The 16,668-nt window shown below is 39.4% G+C and overlaps 1 protein-coding gene across 4 annotated transcripts in view; it reads left to right on the forward strand.

The window, feature by feature from the left end:
- Positions 1-16,668, forward strand: part of GPC5 (glypican 5) — a 1,580,781-nt gene that overhangs the window by 356,994 nt on the left and 1,207,119 nt on the right. For all 4 annotated transcript variants that reach the window (XM_027557795.1, XM_027557797.1, XM_027557798.1 and 1 more), the window contains exon 4: positions 6,623-6,756. In XM_027557795.1, coding sequence (XP_027413596.1) covers positions 6,623-6,756 — 134 coding nt within the window. The remainder of the gene's footprint in view (positions 1-6,622; positions 6,757-16,668) is intronic.

Consider the following 16,668-nt stretch of genomic DNA (forward strand, 5'->3'; position numbering starts at 1 on the left):
AGGATATTGCTGGTCTTGTAGAATGATATTGAATGTGTTCCATTATCTTCAGTTTTTCAGAATAATTTGAGAAGAATGGGTATTAGCTTTTCTTTAAATGTTTTGTAGAATTCCCCTATGAAGCTATCTGTTCTGAACTTTGGTGGAAAGTTTTTAATTGCTGATTTAATTTAGTTACTATTAATGGTTCTGTACAGATTTTTTGTTTCTTCCTGATTCAGTCTTGGAAGATTATATGTATCTAGGAATTTATCCATTTCTTGTACATTGTCCAAATTTTGGCTTATAATTGTAGTATTCTCTTATGATTATATATATTTCTATGATATCAGTTGTACTTTCTTCATTTCTAGTTTTATTTATTTGGGCCATCTCCTTTTTTTTATGAGTCTGGCTAAGGGTTTATCAATTTTATATAGATTTTTTTAAAACCCAGCTCTTAGTTTCATTGATCTTTTCTTTTTGTTCTCTATCTCATTTATTTCTACTCTGATCTTTATTATTTCCTTCCTTCCATTAACTTTAGACTTTGTTTTTTCTTCTTTTTCTAGTTCTTTTGAGTGTCATGTTAGATTGCTTATTTGAGATTTCCCTTATTTCCTGAGATAGGTCTGCCACACTATCCTGTCTCACTATCCTGTCTCACTATAGTCCTAATCCCTCTTAGGACTGCTTTTGCCACATCCTATAGACTTTGGGAAGTTGAGTCTTCGTTTTGATTAGTCTCAAGAAATTTTTAGATTTCTCTATTGACCTTTTTATTTTTTGTTGTTAGTAGCATATTATTGGAGAAGGCAGTGGCACCCCACTCCAGTACTCTTGCCTGCATAATCCCAGGGACGGGGGAGCCTGGCGGGCTGCCGTCTATGGGGTCGCACAGAATCGGCCATGACTGAAGCGACTTAGCAGCAGCAGCAACAGCATATTATTCAGTCTCCATGTGTTTGTGTTTTTTCAAGTTTTTTTTTTTTTCCTGTAATTGTTTTCTTGTTTCATTGTGGTCAGAGAAGATGCTTGATATGATTTCAGTTTTCTCTAATCTATTGAGATTTATTTTGTGACCAAGCATGTGATATATCCTGGGGAATATTCCATGTGACCTTGAAAAGAATATGTATTCTGCTGTTTGGGGGTGGAATGTTCTATGGATATCTATTAAGTACATTTAGTCTAATCTGTCATTTAAGGCCGATTTTTGCCTACTGATTTTCTGTCCAGGTGGTATGTTGCCAGGAGCCAGCACTGGAGTCCCCACCCATAACAAGGTTATGTGGGAGAGTTCTGGTGGGCAAGGCGAGCCAGAACTCGAGGGGTGCCCCTCTGGGCCTGCCTGAGCGTCTACCCCAAAACCAGAGTCTGTCTGTTTTACTGCTTCATGACTTTTACCAACTCCTCTGACAGTCACGGGGTGGGGGGGGGAGGGGGGTGGCTATCCCCGACCACCTTGTCTCTGAAGGAAATCAACTTAGAGCTCTGGCTAATTAGTCTCTTGGGCATAATAGGAGTGTTTAAATCCAAACCCCTCAGATGGCTCTCTAACTTGCCTGACAGGCTTACCCGGACTCCTATAGCTACGCGTATGATTGTTTACAGTCTCCCAACTGCGAGAGGCACGGGAAGCTTAAGATATTCAAATAGAATAGAGCCTCTCGGAGAGTTAGAAATTGTCAGAATAGAACTAGTAGAAGATTTCATTGTTGAGCCAATGCTTTCTGCCAAGTTTCCACATCCCCTGTATTGTATCCTTGGAAGTGTATTAATTAATATAGTTGGTATGTAAAAAAAATTAGTAGTGGCCTTGGTGTTAACAACTTTAGACCCTTAAGGTAATAAATTCTTTCCTTAGTTGTAAACCCACTGCACCTTTGTCCTATAGGAATGCAACTTTAACACCTTCGGAGGATGGCGCCAAACTTTAAAATAATTACTCTTAGAGAAAATAAGTCTTATGGTTGACAAATCTTTGTCAGAGTCATAAAATGTTAACAGGCCTTCTGGCCAGAAGATGATGTAAATCACCTAAACCATTTGTATACGATAAATTTGCAGAAAAGAAAGCCTGGTCTCATTAAGGATCAAAGACTGCTGACTTTGCATGATTTCACACCCCCTATTATCCTCTATGTGCAACTTAGGGTATAAAAGCCCCTGTTGAAAATAAAGCTACAGGCCTTATTCACTGAAGCTTGGTCTCCCCATGTCGTTCTTTCTCTCACCTTCTGGCTGAATTCCCATCTGGAGCGTGGAGGCTCACCAAGCCTACTGATTTTGCCTGAGCTTCTAAGATCTGACCGGGGAGGCCTTAGTGTCTCCTCTCCTTTGGGAGAATGGGAGGACGCCTGTGGCCTATGTGGGTGGTGTAAACTCCTTGTCTTGGAGTTTTATTGGTTTTCCACGTAAACCAAGTTATTCAGCCTCTTTTCTCCACTGAATTTTCTCACTGAGCTATCCGTATTTAACCACTCTTTATATCTTTATTTAACATTTAAATAAGCTATTGTTTCCTGATCGCTGACGCCGTCCCCCCTTCAAATTCCCTGGATCCACCGGGGCTGGACCCTGGCAGTATGTATTTCTTTTTTTGCTCTATTAGCCTTTGCCCTGCTTCATTCTGTACTCCAAGGCCAAATTTTCCTGTTTCTACAGCCATTTTGAGGATGGTCTTGATCCCTGCTTCCTGTACAATACCATCAACCTCTGTCCATAGTTCTTCAGGCACTCTATCTATCAGATCTAATCCCTTGAATCTATTTGTCACTTCCACTGTATAGTCATAAGGGATTTGATTTAGATCAAACCTGAATGGTCTAGTGGTTTTCCCTATTTTCTTCAATTTAAGTCTGAATTTGGCAGTAAGGAGTTCATGATCTGAGCCACAGTCAGCTCCCTGTTTTGTTTTTGCTGACTTTATAGACTTCTCCATCTTTGGCTGCAAAGAATATAATCAATCTGATTTTGGTATTGACCACCTGGTGATGTCCATGTGTAGAGCCTTCTCTTGTGTTGTTGGAAGAGTCCGTTTGCTATTACCAGTGCGTTCTCTTGGCAAAACAGAAGAGTTATACAAAAAAGATCTTCACGACCCAAATAATCACGATAATATGATCACTCACCTAGAGCCAGACATCGTGGAATGTGAAGTCAAGTGGGCCTTAGGAAGCATCACTATGAACAAAGCTAGTGGAGGTGATAGAATTCCAGTTGAGCTCTTTCAAATCCTAAATGATGATGCTGTGAAAGTGCTGTAGTCAATATGCCAGCAAATTTGGAAAACAACAGTGGCCACAGGACTCAAAAAGGTCGGTTTTCATTCCAATCCCAAAGAAAGGCAATGCCAAAGAATGCTCAAACTACCACACAATTGCACTCATCTCACATGCTAGCAAAGTAATGCTCAAAATTCTCCAAGCCAGGCTTCAAAGATATGTGAACCGTGAACTTCCAGATGTACAAGCTGGATTTAGAAAAGGCAGAGGAACCTGAGATCAAATTGCCAACATATGTTGGATCATCGAAAAAGCAAGAGAGTTCCAGAAAAACATCTATTTCTGCTTTCTTGACTATGCCAAAGCCTTTGACTGTGTGGATCACAATAAACTGTGGAAAATTCTGAAAGAGATGGGAATACCAGACCACCTGACCTACCTCTTGAGAAATTTGTATGCAGGTCAGGAAGCAACAGTTAGAACTGGACATGGAACAACAGACTGGTTCCAAATAGGAAAAGGAGTTCGTCAAGGCTGTATATTGTCACCCTGCTTATTTAACTTATATGCAGAGTACATCATGCAAAACGCTGGGCTGGATGAATCACAAGCTGGAATCAAGATCGCCAGGAGAAATCTCAATAACCTCAGATATGCAGATGACATCACCCTTGTGGCAGAAAGGGAAGAAATACTAAAGAGCCTCTTGATGAAAGTGAGAGGAGAGTGAAAAAGTTGGCTTAAAGCTCAACATTCAGAAAACGAAGATCATGGCATATGGTCCCATCACTTCATGGGAAATAGATGGGGAAACAGTGGAAACAATGAGAGACTTTATATTTCTGGGCTCCAAAATCCCTGCAGATGGTGACACTGCAGCCATGAAATTAAGACACTTACTCCTTGGAAGGAAAGTTATGACCAACCTAGACAGCATATTAAAAAGCAGAGACATTACTTTGCAGACAAAGGTCCATCTTGTCAAAGCTATGTTTTTCCTGTAGTCATGTATGGATGTGAGAGTTGGACTATAAAGAAAGCTGAGCACCGAAGCTTTGATGCTTTTTAACTGTGGTGTTGGAGAAGACTCTTGAGAGTCCCTTGGACTGCAAGGAGATCCAACCAGTCCATCCTAAAGGAAATTAGCCCTGAATATTCATTGGAAGGACTGATACTGAAGGTGAAACTCCTTTGGTCAGCTGATGTGAAGAAGTGACTCATTTGAAAAGACCCTGCTGCTGGGAAAGATTGAAAGCAGGAGGAGAAGGGGACAAGAGAGGATGAGATGGCTGGATGGCATCACTGACTCAATGGACATGAGTTTGAGTAAACTCCAGGAGTTGGTGATGGACAGGGAGGCCTGGCATTCTGCAGACCATGGAATCAGAAAGAGCTGGACATGACTGAGTGACTGAACTGAACTGATATATTTCAGAGTTTTGCTTACCATGAGGTTTGTGTGTGTGTGTGTGTGTGTGTGTGTGTGTGTGTGTGTATTCATGTATATTACATATAATATTTGTTTTACATTTTCAATTTCTTTGTTGAAATTCTCACTGTGTTCCTCTAGCCCTCTCGTGAGTTTGGTGTGCTTTTTTATGAATGTAACATCAATCATTCTATTAAATAAATTACTTATCTCCATTTTTTGAGAGGTTTTTGTTGTTGTTCTGATGTTTTATCTTGTGCTTTCATTTGGAACATATTTCTCTGTCTTCTCATTTTGTTTGGCTTTTTTTTTGTTTGTCTCTATAATTTAGGTGAAATAATTACCTCTCCTGCTCTTGAAGGTAATGTCTTGTGTGGGAGTGTCCCTATGCTGACCATGTGTGCCCAGTGGCTTTGGCAGGAGGGGTGAGGCCAAACAAGCATGGGCAAGGGCTTTTTTCAGGGTTTTCTGAAGTTTTTGCATTGGCAGGGTGGGCTGGAACCTGTTAAGGCAAGGACTTGTTCTAAGGTACATGTGCATTTTGATGTACGGGAGGATTTTATTATTTCCTTCTAAATTGTCAGCTCTTTTAGATTAAATTTCTAATCTTTTATTTCCTACAACATCTAATACATGTTCTTTGCACATATTGAAACCAAATAATTATGGTTTAAATAAATGAGGTGAAGCATACCTACTTTAATGCTCATTAATGGAAATTTTTTAAAAAATTTACACCTTAAGGGAACTTTAGAATAATTTATTCTAAGTTCTTCATATTACATATAAGAGAATCAAGTTCTATAAAGGTCTGTCACTGTTATCAAGATCTCAGCAATTAAGAAGCATATATTAGGACAAGAACCAAAGTCTCTTGATTCAGAGGCAATGCTTTTATGTATTTTTAACTATACTACTGTGCCTTTTTGAATGTATAAGTTATCTTGTGAATCTTTTTTGATGCTTTACATGATAATGTGTCCAATTAGTTACTTAATTTTCAGTGATAATTTCATAAGTTATATGAAGATCTTTGTTAGATAAGTAATATTAAAAAGTAAAATTTTCAGTTCTATAAATAATTTTTTAAAAGAAACTGTGAATAACTCCCTTTAATGCAAACTAGAATGAGGAAGAAGATATATGACTATTACAAAATGAAATCTCATATAAGCATATTTATTGCCTTTTCTAAGAAAGATTTTAAGAATAAAACTACCCTTAGAACTCACATAGAACTGGACCCCATGTTCAATAGCAAATTACCTTATTAAGAAACTTAGTACAGGTATGTGATTAGTCAATGATATGAATATAAACCATAAATAATACCTACTTTGGTTAAATAGTTTTATTTATACTAGCAGGCTAGTTTATTAATGCAGTTCTCTGATTTTGCATATATATTTTTATTCATGTATTTTGCATTTGAATACATTCAAACTGTATAAATGTGTATAGCATTAATTTATTATGATTGCCATTTTATATAGATAATTTGATTCCCTCTACTTTAAAAATTGAGATCCAACCAGTCCATCCTAAAGGAGATCAGTCCTGGGTATTCATTGGAAGGACTGATGATGAAGCTGAAACTCCAATACTTTGGCCACCTCATGCGAAGAGTTGACTCATTGGAAAAGACCCTGATGCTGGGAGGGATTGGGGGCAGGAGAAGAAGGGGACGACAGAGGATGAGATGGCTGGATGGCATCACCACCTTAATGGACATGGGTTTGAGTGAACTCCAGGAGTTGGTGATGGACAGGGAGGACTGGTGTGCTGCTATTTATGGGGTCGCAAAGAGTTGGACATGACTGAGTGACTGAACTAACAAACTTTAAAAGTTAGCAAACTTTGTAAGTCTTAAAGGTTAATACTGTGGTGTAAGTAAAACATGTCTTTGCTTTAAACTCTAGCAAACATTACATTCTCAGAAAGACTGGAGCATGGTTTCTAACTGTCTTTAATATTTTCTATTTAAAAGGTAAATAAGATTTGTGGCCGTCCAGTCAGAACACCCACACAAAGCCCCCGTTGTTCTTTTGATGGAAGCAAAGAGAAGCATGGAATGAAGATCTCTATAAGAAACGGTGAAGAGACACTTGCCAACAGAAGAAAGTAAGACATTTGTTTTACAACCAGAAAGAGAAAGAAAGTAAGCCATTAATTTTACAAGAGAATAGAATGTTTTCAATTAAGTAGAACAAAATACAGTAATGAAGAAACAAAAGATCAACTTTAATTACCTTTAAAATTCAGCGCTTCCTCCTATTCTGTTAACTAGGAAGACAGGTTCAACTCAGAAGACCAAAATACCTAAGATGAGGGATATTTTTTTGTGTGCAATATGGCCTGCCTTACACACATATGATCATGGTACACTTCAAATGTGGCCGGTGTACAGTGTTAGTACAGCAATCTGTAACACTTAGTCATCTTGCTTAATTGAAACTATGCCCATTGAATAGTAACTCCTTATTTCCCCCTCCTTGTGGTAAACAATATTGAGTTATATACTTCAGAGTTTATAAAGAGGGCAGATCTCATGGTAGGTAAGTGATCTTACCACAAAAAAAAAAAAAAATTAAATGTGGCTAGTGTGACTGAGGATTGAATTTTTAATGTTACATAATTTCAATTAATTTTAGTTAAAGTTTTACATGTAACCCAACCAGTCCATTCTGAAGGAGATCAGCCCTGGGATTTCTTTGGAAGGAATGATGCTAAAGCTGAAACTCCAGTACTTTGGCCACCTGATGTGAAGAGTTGACTCATTGGAAAAGACTCTGATGCTGGGAGGGATTGGGGGCAGGAGGAGAAGGGGACGACAGAGGATGAGATGGCTGGATGGCATCACTGACTCGATGGACGTGAGTCTGAATGAACTCAGGGAGTTGGTGATGGACAGGGAGACCTGGTGTGCTGTGATTCATGGGGTTGCAAAGAGTCGGACAAGACTGAGCGACTGATCTGATCTGATCTGATCTGAATGACTACTATATTGGACAGAATGCAAGACAAAGACTGTTCATATAAATGATGTGACAAATGTTACTGAATGTTAGGTATCTATTAAAAGAAACTAATGGCAATACCTTTTATCTTGAATGCTGAAATTTCTATCTGTTGACTCAAAATTATAAGCATTGATTTAGTGGCTTGCTTCTGTAACTCACATTTCTATACTGTGCCCATTATTATTTCACTTGTTAAATTAAAGCCTTCATTAGTATCCTTTTGGTTAATTGGTGATTAAACTAAAAACTGTTTAATACTGGAGGGAACATTTGTTTTGGTATTCAATTGACCAGTACAATGGCAAATAGTTTTTCAGTAGTTTTACTTGAACTGAAATTCAGAATTATGTGTTTGTTTATTAATTCAAACAATTATTTTTAACAATGCCTTTTGGAGAATTCAGTGTTTTACATAGATTTGGAGAAGGTGATGACACCGCACTCCAATACTCTTGCCTGGAAAATCCCATGGATGGAGGAGCCTGGTAGGCTGCAGTCCATGGTGTCACTAAGAGTCGGACATGACTGAGCGACTTCACTTTCACTTTTCACTTTCATGCATTGGAGAAGAAAATGGCAACCCAGTGTTTTTGCCTGGAGAATCCTAGGGATGGGGGAGCCTGATGGGCTGCCATCTATGGGGTCGCACAGAGTCGGACACGACTGAAGCGACTTAGCAGCAGCAGCAGCACTCTCTATAATTTAAAATTCGTTTCTTTCCTTTTGGGATAGTGCTCTTACTTGCCTCATCCTCTCCTCAGTTGGGTTATAAGCAAGGGATGAAGAACTGAGCTATTGCTGGCTATGTGCTACAATAGCAATACAGTTAGCACAATGTTTGCATATAAAGTAGCTGTGATTTTTTGGGGGGAGGAGTAGTTTTCTTTTTTCAGTTTAAGCATTTATAGTGATCAGTAGTCATTTCTTGCATTTGAGAAATCGGTATGTGTTGGTTGAGCTTCCGGGTGGCTCAGTAGTAAAGAACCCACCTGTCAAGCAGAAGACACGGGTTCTATCCCTGGATTGAGAATAACCCCTGGAGAGGGAAATGACAACCCACTCCAGTATTCTTGCCTGGGAAATCCCATGGACAGGAGTCTGGTGGGCTACAATCCATGGGATTGCAAAGAGTTGAACACTACTTAACAGCTAAACCACCAGCACCACATGCTTTGGCTATGGTGGTTCTTATAGTAAAATCCACGTAAGGAAGATCTTAAGTTCCTAAAGGTTATGGCAGTTTCACCACCAAAGTGACCTTGATACTGGAAAACCAAGATAAAACCCAATACTTAACATGGTTTATTCCCTTGCAAACTAAGACCATGCAGGTGAAATGTTACAAAATGACTCAAGAGCAGTGAGGGGGCTTATCTAAATGGAAAGTTTTTTAAGAATCTGTCCTGGTCATTGAGTAGACCTCTATGTACCAGTCTTGCAAACTCTCTATTTCTATGCTCTTGACCAGTCAGTCACCATTAGCCATTTCCTGTGAATAAGCATAAGCTCATCATAGGTTAATTTCTTGAACAACCAGAGGTCCTGCACGTGAGCCTACTTAGCATTTGATTTTTACACATTTTTATTGCCACTCCTGAATGGAATTTAATTGCTGTGATAGTATATTTCTGCTTGAGGCCTATATACTGTGGAGACTTATTCATAAACAGGGGCTTCCCAGGTGGCGCTAGTGGTAAAGAACCCGCTTGCCAATGGGAGATACATAAGAGAAGTAGGTTTGATCCCTGGGTTGGGAAGATCCCTTGGAGGAGTGTGTGGCAACCCACACCAGTATTCTTGCCTGGAGAATCCTGTGGACAGAGGAGCCTGATGGGCTATAGTTCACTGGGTTGCAAGGAGTCCGACACAACTGCAGTGACTTAGCAGAGAGCAGCATCCATTAACTAGACCTGAATATTATTTATCCTTTCTTATCGTAAGGTAGACTTTTTAAACCAAACAATGCAGAAGGCTGCAAATAAGAAAAGAGTTTATTTTGTTCTTAGGAATGGCAATTCCAGAGACACAGATTCAGGTGAAACTGTTGAAGGTGGGCAAAGAGTCAGGGGCTTATAAAGACAAAAGCCACCAAGGTTGTTAAAGTTGTCTGGAAATCATTATGATTGATTCTGATGAAAGAAAGGAAATATTTATTCTTAAGGGCTATTCAGGATTCAATTCTATTTTCGGGTTCAATCAGTGGATAGTCTGACATGAGTTATTTGGGGTAAGGATGAGATGAGTATCATTGGGCAGATATTTTGGGTGCCTGTATTAAGACAATATGTGGTCGAAGGTCAGATTCCATCCAGGCTGAAATATGCATACATCACACTTCCTCAGCAGACTCCTGGTTCCATTTTAGAAAGCTTTGTTGGAAATACCATTTTGATTTTCCTTTCACAACCTGAATTTTATTTACCTTTCATCAATTGATCTTTCCCCTTGAGGTCATAAATTTTGATTGAAGTAGATGGGGCAGCATAGGAATAGGTGCTTACTGAGTCTGGGCTACCTTCCAGGCATCTTGTGATTTTTCCATCTGCTTGAGCTTGATTTCCAGTAGATCACTTCCCCTTGATGTTATATTGCTTTAATACAAGCCTGATCTTACAGCCTGGCAGATCAGATAGCACTTAGCTCCTCATGCGCATCTCAGGTCGCAGAGTCACTTGCTGGCTTATGGTCAAATGTGCAGTTTCTGTCAGAGTCCAGTTGTAAACCAAACAGTTGACCAACATATTGAGTGACGGATCCACCAACCGATCAGTCAATCAACTAACCAAAAATAGTGTTCAAAAAAAAAAAAAAAAGACTTTACTCCAAAACTCTTGATGTCTATACTTTGATTTTTCTAATGGGGCTTTCAGGAGTCTCTGCAGAACATGTTTATTTGCTACCAATACTTCAGTTATCATTGAATAAATGAACTAGGTAGTCTAGACTCAACGTCTGAGCAGCTTGGTGATATTTTATAAATGCATTATAGCAGCATGCTATGTTGTAATACGTGTATAATATGTTTTCTCTAACATGCAAAGGGATCCAAAGATTTCTGTGCTTCTTCCTGTGCTCTAGGTTATCTGTGCAGAGATTTGCCTTTTAAATTAGAAGAATATCACAATTAGATTTAGACTACTAGACATTTAGAAACCCTACTGAATTGTCAAGCACTCAAAATGTCAATATTTTCCCCATCAGAGTCATTCACTTGTCTACTAAGTTATCTAGGATAATGTGATCAATATTTGATTATCAGCTTGGTGTCCTGTAGGATGTCTGGATGATTGTGGCTCTTGTCTGTCATGGAGTGGGAGAATTGCCTTGAGGTCTAATAGTGACTGTTCTTGCCAGCTGAAAGTGAAATGTTTCTAATTGTCCTTACTAATTGGTAAGGAGAGAAGAGCATTTGTCAAATCATTAGCTGGATAGCAGGTGGCAGGACATGTTTTGATTTGCTCTAGCAGACAACACATGCAAAGGAGCATGTAATTGGAGTCACTGTCTGACTCTGGTTATGCTAATCCAACCTTTCTCCATGGCCACCCCATGCGCACAGACTGGCTGAGCAAGTGAAGTCAGTGGTGAGGTGTTAGGATCATGATTATTACACTTTTCCTGGCTTCATGACCCTAAACTGAGCAATTCCCTAAGCATATTGTGATAGTGTGAGATAAGGTAAGAAATATATATTTGTTCTTTGATACCATTTGTGACATAGAATTACTAAAATGCTTGGATCTTCCTAAGTGATGAAAGCAGAATGGTATTTTTTGTTCTCTTAATGAGGTGACTTTTGGACCCCACCTAAGTATGGGGGCTGGTTATCTGGAAAGTCAACATGTGATTAGAAGGTTGGAACTTTTAAAACACAAAGCTCTCTCTTTCTCTCTTTTTTATTTTTTTGGCTGAGCAGCATGTGGGATTTTAGTCCCTGACCAGGAATAGAACCCACACCCTCTGCAGTGGAAGTACAGAATCTTAGCCACTGGATAGAGCAGGGAAATTGCTGAAGGTTCAAACTTTTAGTCTCACTTTCCAGACTCTGGTGAGGGGGAAGGGGTCACGGGGTTGACTCAATTGCCAGTGTCCAATGAGTTAATCAATCACAGCTGTGTAATGAAGCCTCTGTAAAACCCCAAAGAAGGTGCCTTGGAGAGCATCCTGGCTGGTGAACACCTGGAACTGCTGGGGGAGTGGCCTGCCAGGAGAGAGTGAAAAGAAGCTGTACGTTCCATCCTCCAGTACCTTGCCCTGTGTAGCTCTTCCATCTGGCTGTTCCAGAGCCATATCCTTTTATAATAAACTGCTGACCTAGTAAGTAAACCATTTCTTGGAGTTCTGTGAGCTGCTCTAGAAAATTAATCAAATCCAAGAGGAGAGGAGGTCATGCAACACGTGATTTATAGCCAGTTGGTCAGAAGTACAGGTGACAACCTGGACTTGAGACTGCCATCTGAAGTGTGTGTGTATGTGTGTGTGATGGTAGGGGGCACCATCTTAGAGGACTGAACTATTAATTTGTGGAATCTGATGCCATTTCTGAGTATGTAGTGTCAGAATTGAGGTGGATTTTCAGACACCCTGCTGCTGTGGAAAAATCACTTTTGCTGCTGTGGAGTCCCCTACTTCCTCTCTACCAATTGGTATCCTCTCTTATACCAATTCTCTACTGGAATTGGTATCAGAACCAGTCAGATATAATAGTCCTTTGTTTTACTATTTCTGTACAAGAGGTGGTTTTAGGGACTTCAGTTTGGCCCTTGCTGCATGAGTTGAGGAACCAGTATGGGGACTGTGTGTCTTCTAAAAACATATTCTGAAGTGTGAAATAGACAAACTTCTGTGGACTCACTTGGCCCAATGTGAGCCTAAAATTTAAACTCCCTTAACCTCTGTAAGCCCCAGTCAGATGGAGAGAGTAGAATGGCATTCTGGGTCTTTAGGATTATAGTTAACTGACAGCTGGTATGTATTCCTGGGAAGTAAAAAGGCCACAGGTCCCTTAAGGGAAGATATAAAGGAAGATTTATGCTATTTAAAGGTTGGACTTGTGCAGGGATCTTTTCAGGAGAACCCAGCCTTACTATTACTATAGTGAAGGTATGTGGAGGCTGAGATGAGGGTTAGGATGGCCATTTTTGTGTTAAATAAAGTGACGTGTTTTTATTTTTAATTTCCAAGGATTTTTTTTTTCTTGTACTGTCTTTTTTTGTTAATTCACATCCCACTGTTATTTCATGGGTGAGCTAGTTTCTTATCGCTCATATGTTAACAAGTAAAGTTTAATTATATAAGTTAACTAATACAAACTAATATAGTTTTAAAATTTTAATCATTTCCTACAATTCTGTTTTTCTGTCTTCTCTGAATTTCCTTTTCTTCTGTTTGTTCAATTTCCTACAAGATTCCTTTGAAAATTTAATTTATCCATTTGTAGGAGTTTCTTTTTATGTTTTGTATATTGTATATTAGTTTTAAACTGTGAAAACATGTTCTATCTAAGATGATATTTTAGTTAAATGTAAAAAAATGAGTTTATGGGTAATTTAGTCTAAAGTGATCTTTGTTAAAAATTCTTAAGTTTACAAAATATGTTTTCTTGTATAAAAATGTCTTTCCTGCATCAATTGAAAAATATATATTGTTTTTCATACTAGCACTATAGTTTTGTTTCTCACATTAATATATGCAGAGACTACATCTTTATATATGCCATATACGATGTAAAGTTACAACTTAAGTTTTCAATTCTGAGGCAGATTTCAAGGGATGCTCTAAAACAATCTATCATTTTCCTTTTCTCGCTAATTTTTTAAAAAGATTTATACTCATTCAAAGTTCCCAAAGATAGATACACTGACCTGTTTTAAGCTCTCTATGAAATTGCTGTTTCCTTTTTTTTTCTATTTTCTTTTGCTCTTAAAGATTTTGTTAATCTTGTGAGCTCTCTTATTTGCTCTTTTACAAAATTTTCTTAGATGTTTGTGGAATTTATTTTTTCAAATACATTTTCTAATCTTGAGTTTTGATGAAAGTTATATTGAATACGAAGACTGATTCAGTCAAAGATATGTTTATAATGCTGTATATGGCTGCTTTTTTATACTCCATTTCTAATGGTCAGTCTGTTCATGGGACTGGGTTGTCTCTGTGGGTCATCATATGGTGCCCTGGTACAGCCATTCTGCTAAGAAGCTTGCTGTACCTGGTGAAACTCATATACACTAGAGTCCACCTTCTTAGGAGGTATCCCTGGGAAACTTGCTTATATCTGATATAGTTTGTAAAATGCAGCAGTGTCTTTGACACTGTTTTACCATGTAAATGAAAATAAACACTATTTTATTTACTAAAACCTTAAAACTGTTTTTATATATAAAGAAGTCATGCTGCTGTTGCTGCTAAGTCACCTCAGTCGTGTCTGATTCTTTGTGACCCCATGGACTGTAGCCCACCAAGCTCCTCTGTCCTTGGAAATCTACAGGCAAGAATACTGGAGCAGTTGCCATGCCCTCCTCCAGGGGATCTTCCCAACCCAGGGACTGAAGCCATGTTTCCTGTGGCTCCTGCACTGCAGGCATATTCTTAACTGCTGAGCCACAAGAGAAGTCCTAAATAAGACATCAGATCAGATCAGATCAGATCAGTCACTCAGTCGCGTCCACTCTTTGCGACCCCATGAATCGCAGCAAGCCAGGCCTCCCTGTCCATCACCAACTCCCCGGAGTTCACCCAGACCCACGTCCATTGAGTCAGTGATACCATCCAGCCATCTCATCCTCTGTCGTCCCCTTCTCATCCTGCCCCCAATCCCACCCAGCATCAGAGGCTTTTCCAATGAGTCAACTCTTCGCATGAGGTGGCCAAAGTACTGGAGTTTCAGCTTTAGCATCATTCCTTCCAAAGAAATCCCAGGGCTGATCTCCTTCAGAATGGACTGGTTGGATCTCCTTGCAGTCCAAGGGACTCTCAAGAGTCTTCTCCAACACCACAGTTCAAAAGCATCAATTCTTCAGCGCTCAGCCTTCTTCACAGTTCAACTCTCACATCCATACATGACCACAGGAAAAATCGTAGCCTTGACTAGATGAACATTTGTTGGCAAAGTAATGTCTCTGCTTTGGAATATGCTATCTAGGTTGGTCATAACTTTCCTTTCAAGGAGTAGCGTCTTTTAACTTCATGGCTGCAATCACCATCTGCAGTGATTTTGGAGCCCCAAAAAATAAAGTCTGACACTGTTTCCCCATCTATTTCCCATGAAGTGGTGGGACCGGGTGCCATGATCTTCGTTTTCTGAATGTTGAACTTTAAGCCAACCTTTTCACTCTCCACTTTCACTTTCATCAAGAGGCTTTTGAGTTCCTCTTCACTTTCTGCCATAAGGGTGGTGTCATCTGCATATCTGAGGTTATTGATATTTCTCCCAGCAATCTTGAGTCCAGCTTGTGTTTCTTTCAGTCCAGCGTTTCTCATGATGTACTCTGCATATAAGTTAAATAAACCGGGTGACAATATACAGCCTTGACATACTCCTTTTCCTATTTGGAACCAGTCTGTTGTTCCATGTCCAGTTCTAACTGTTGCTTCCTGACCTGCATACAAATTTCTCAAGAGGCAGATCAGGTGGTCTGGTATTCCCATCTCTTTCAGAATTTTCCACAGTTTCTTGTGATCCACACAGTCAAAGGCTTTGGCATAGTCAATAAAGCAGAAATAGATGTTTTTCTGGAACTCTCTTGCTTTTTCCATGATCCAGCGGATGTTTGCAATTTGATCTCTGGTTTCTCTGCCTTTTCTAAAACCAGCTTGAACATCTGGGTGTTCATGGTTCACATATTGCTGAAGCCTGGCTTGGAGAATTTTGAGCATTACTTTACTAGGGTGTGAGATGAGTGCAATTGTGCAGTAGTTTGAGCATTCTTTGGCATTGCCTTTCTTTGGGATTGGAATGAAAACTGACCTTTTCCAGTCCTGTGGCCACTGCTGAGTTTTCCAAATTTGCTGGCATATTGAGTACAGCACTTTCACAGCATCATCTTTCAGGATTTGAAATAGCTCAACTGGAATTCCATCACCTCCACTAGCTTTGTTCGTAGTGATGCTTTCTAAGGCCCACTTGACTTCATATTCCAGGATGCTCTCATCTTTTAAAATTACATTGTTATAATTTAGACTTAGTTTCTTTATTGGCATATCTTATAATAAAATTTTGTTGTTTAAAATTATGGTAGATTTATGGCACAAGATTTAAAACATGTATATTTTGAGGTCTTTGTGGCAGAGTAAGAGTTTAATTTATATATTTTCCATTATTCAAACAATTCTTTTGAGGTTATATTTATATAACCATTTTTGACATAACTAATTTGATCTCTTTGAGGTGAGGTAGCCAACAGTATTTACTAAACAATGATTAACATTTTGTTTTTTAAGTGGGATGTTTTGGCCAAGGCTTGATAGGCCCTGTGAGATCTTGACCCCATGGCTCTCCAGCCTCCTACAGGCAAGTTCTCAGCATCCTCTGCCCCCAGGTGACAGGCTGCCATCAGGCCTCAGGTTTGCAGATTGGCCCTTGTGCCCTTGGGCTTCCCAGGCAGTGCTAGTTGTAAGGAATCTGATGGCCAGTGCAGGAGATGTAGGAGCCACGAGTTGAATCACCCATGAGTGATTGAGTGGGGAAGATCCCATGGAGAAGGGCATGGCAACCCACTCCAGTATCCTTGCCTGGAGAAACCCATGGACAGAGGAGCCTGGCTGGCTACAGTCCATGGGGTTGCACAGAGTTGGCCGTGACTGAAGAGACTTAGCACATTTAGTCCATGGTGTCAAAAACCAAACTCTGTACTGAATTAAGAAAAAAAGGCAGAAAGTTGAGTTTATTACAAGAATTGCATCCTGCAAAACTGGAAACTCAAGGCTATGGGAGCAGTGAGTTCTGAGTTGCTAACAGACTAGAGGATTTTATGGATAAATATGGAGATTATTTGTTTTTTTCAGCTAATTGGTT

This window comes from Bos indicus x Bos taurus, chromosome 12 (assembly GCF_003369695.1).
Source record: "Bos indicus x Bos taurus breed Angus x Brahman F1 hybrid chromosome 12, Bos_hybrid_MaternalHap_v2.0, whole genome shotgun sequence".
In the NCBI taxonomy this organism is placed as follows: domain Eukaryota; kingdom Metazoa; phylum Chordata; class Mammalia; order Artiodactyla; family Bovidae; genus Bos; species Bos indicus x Bos taurus.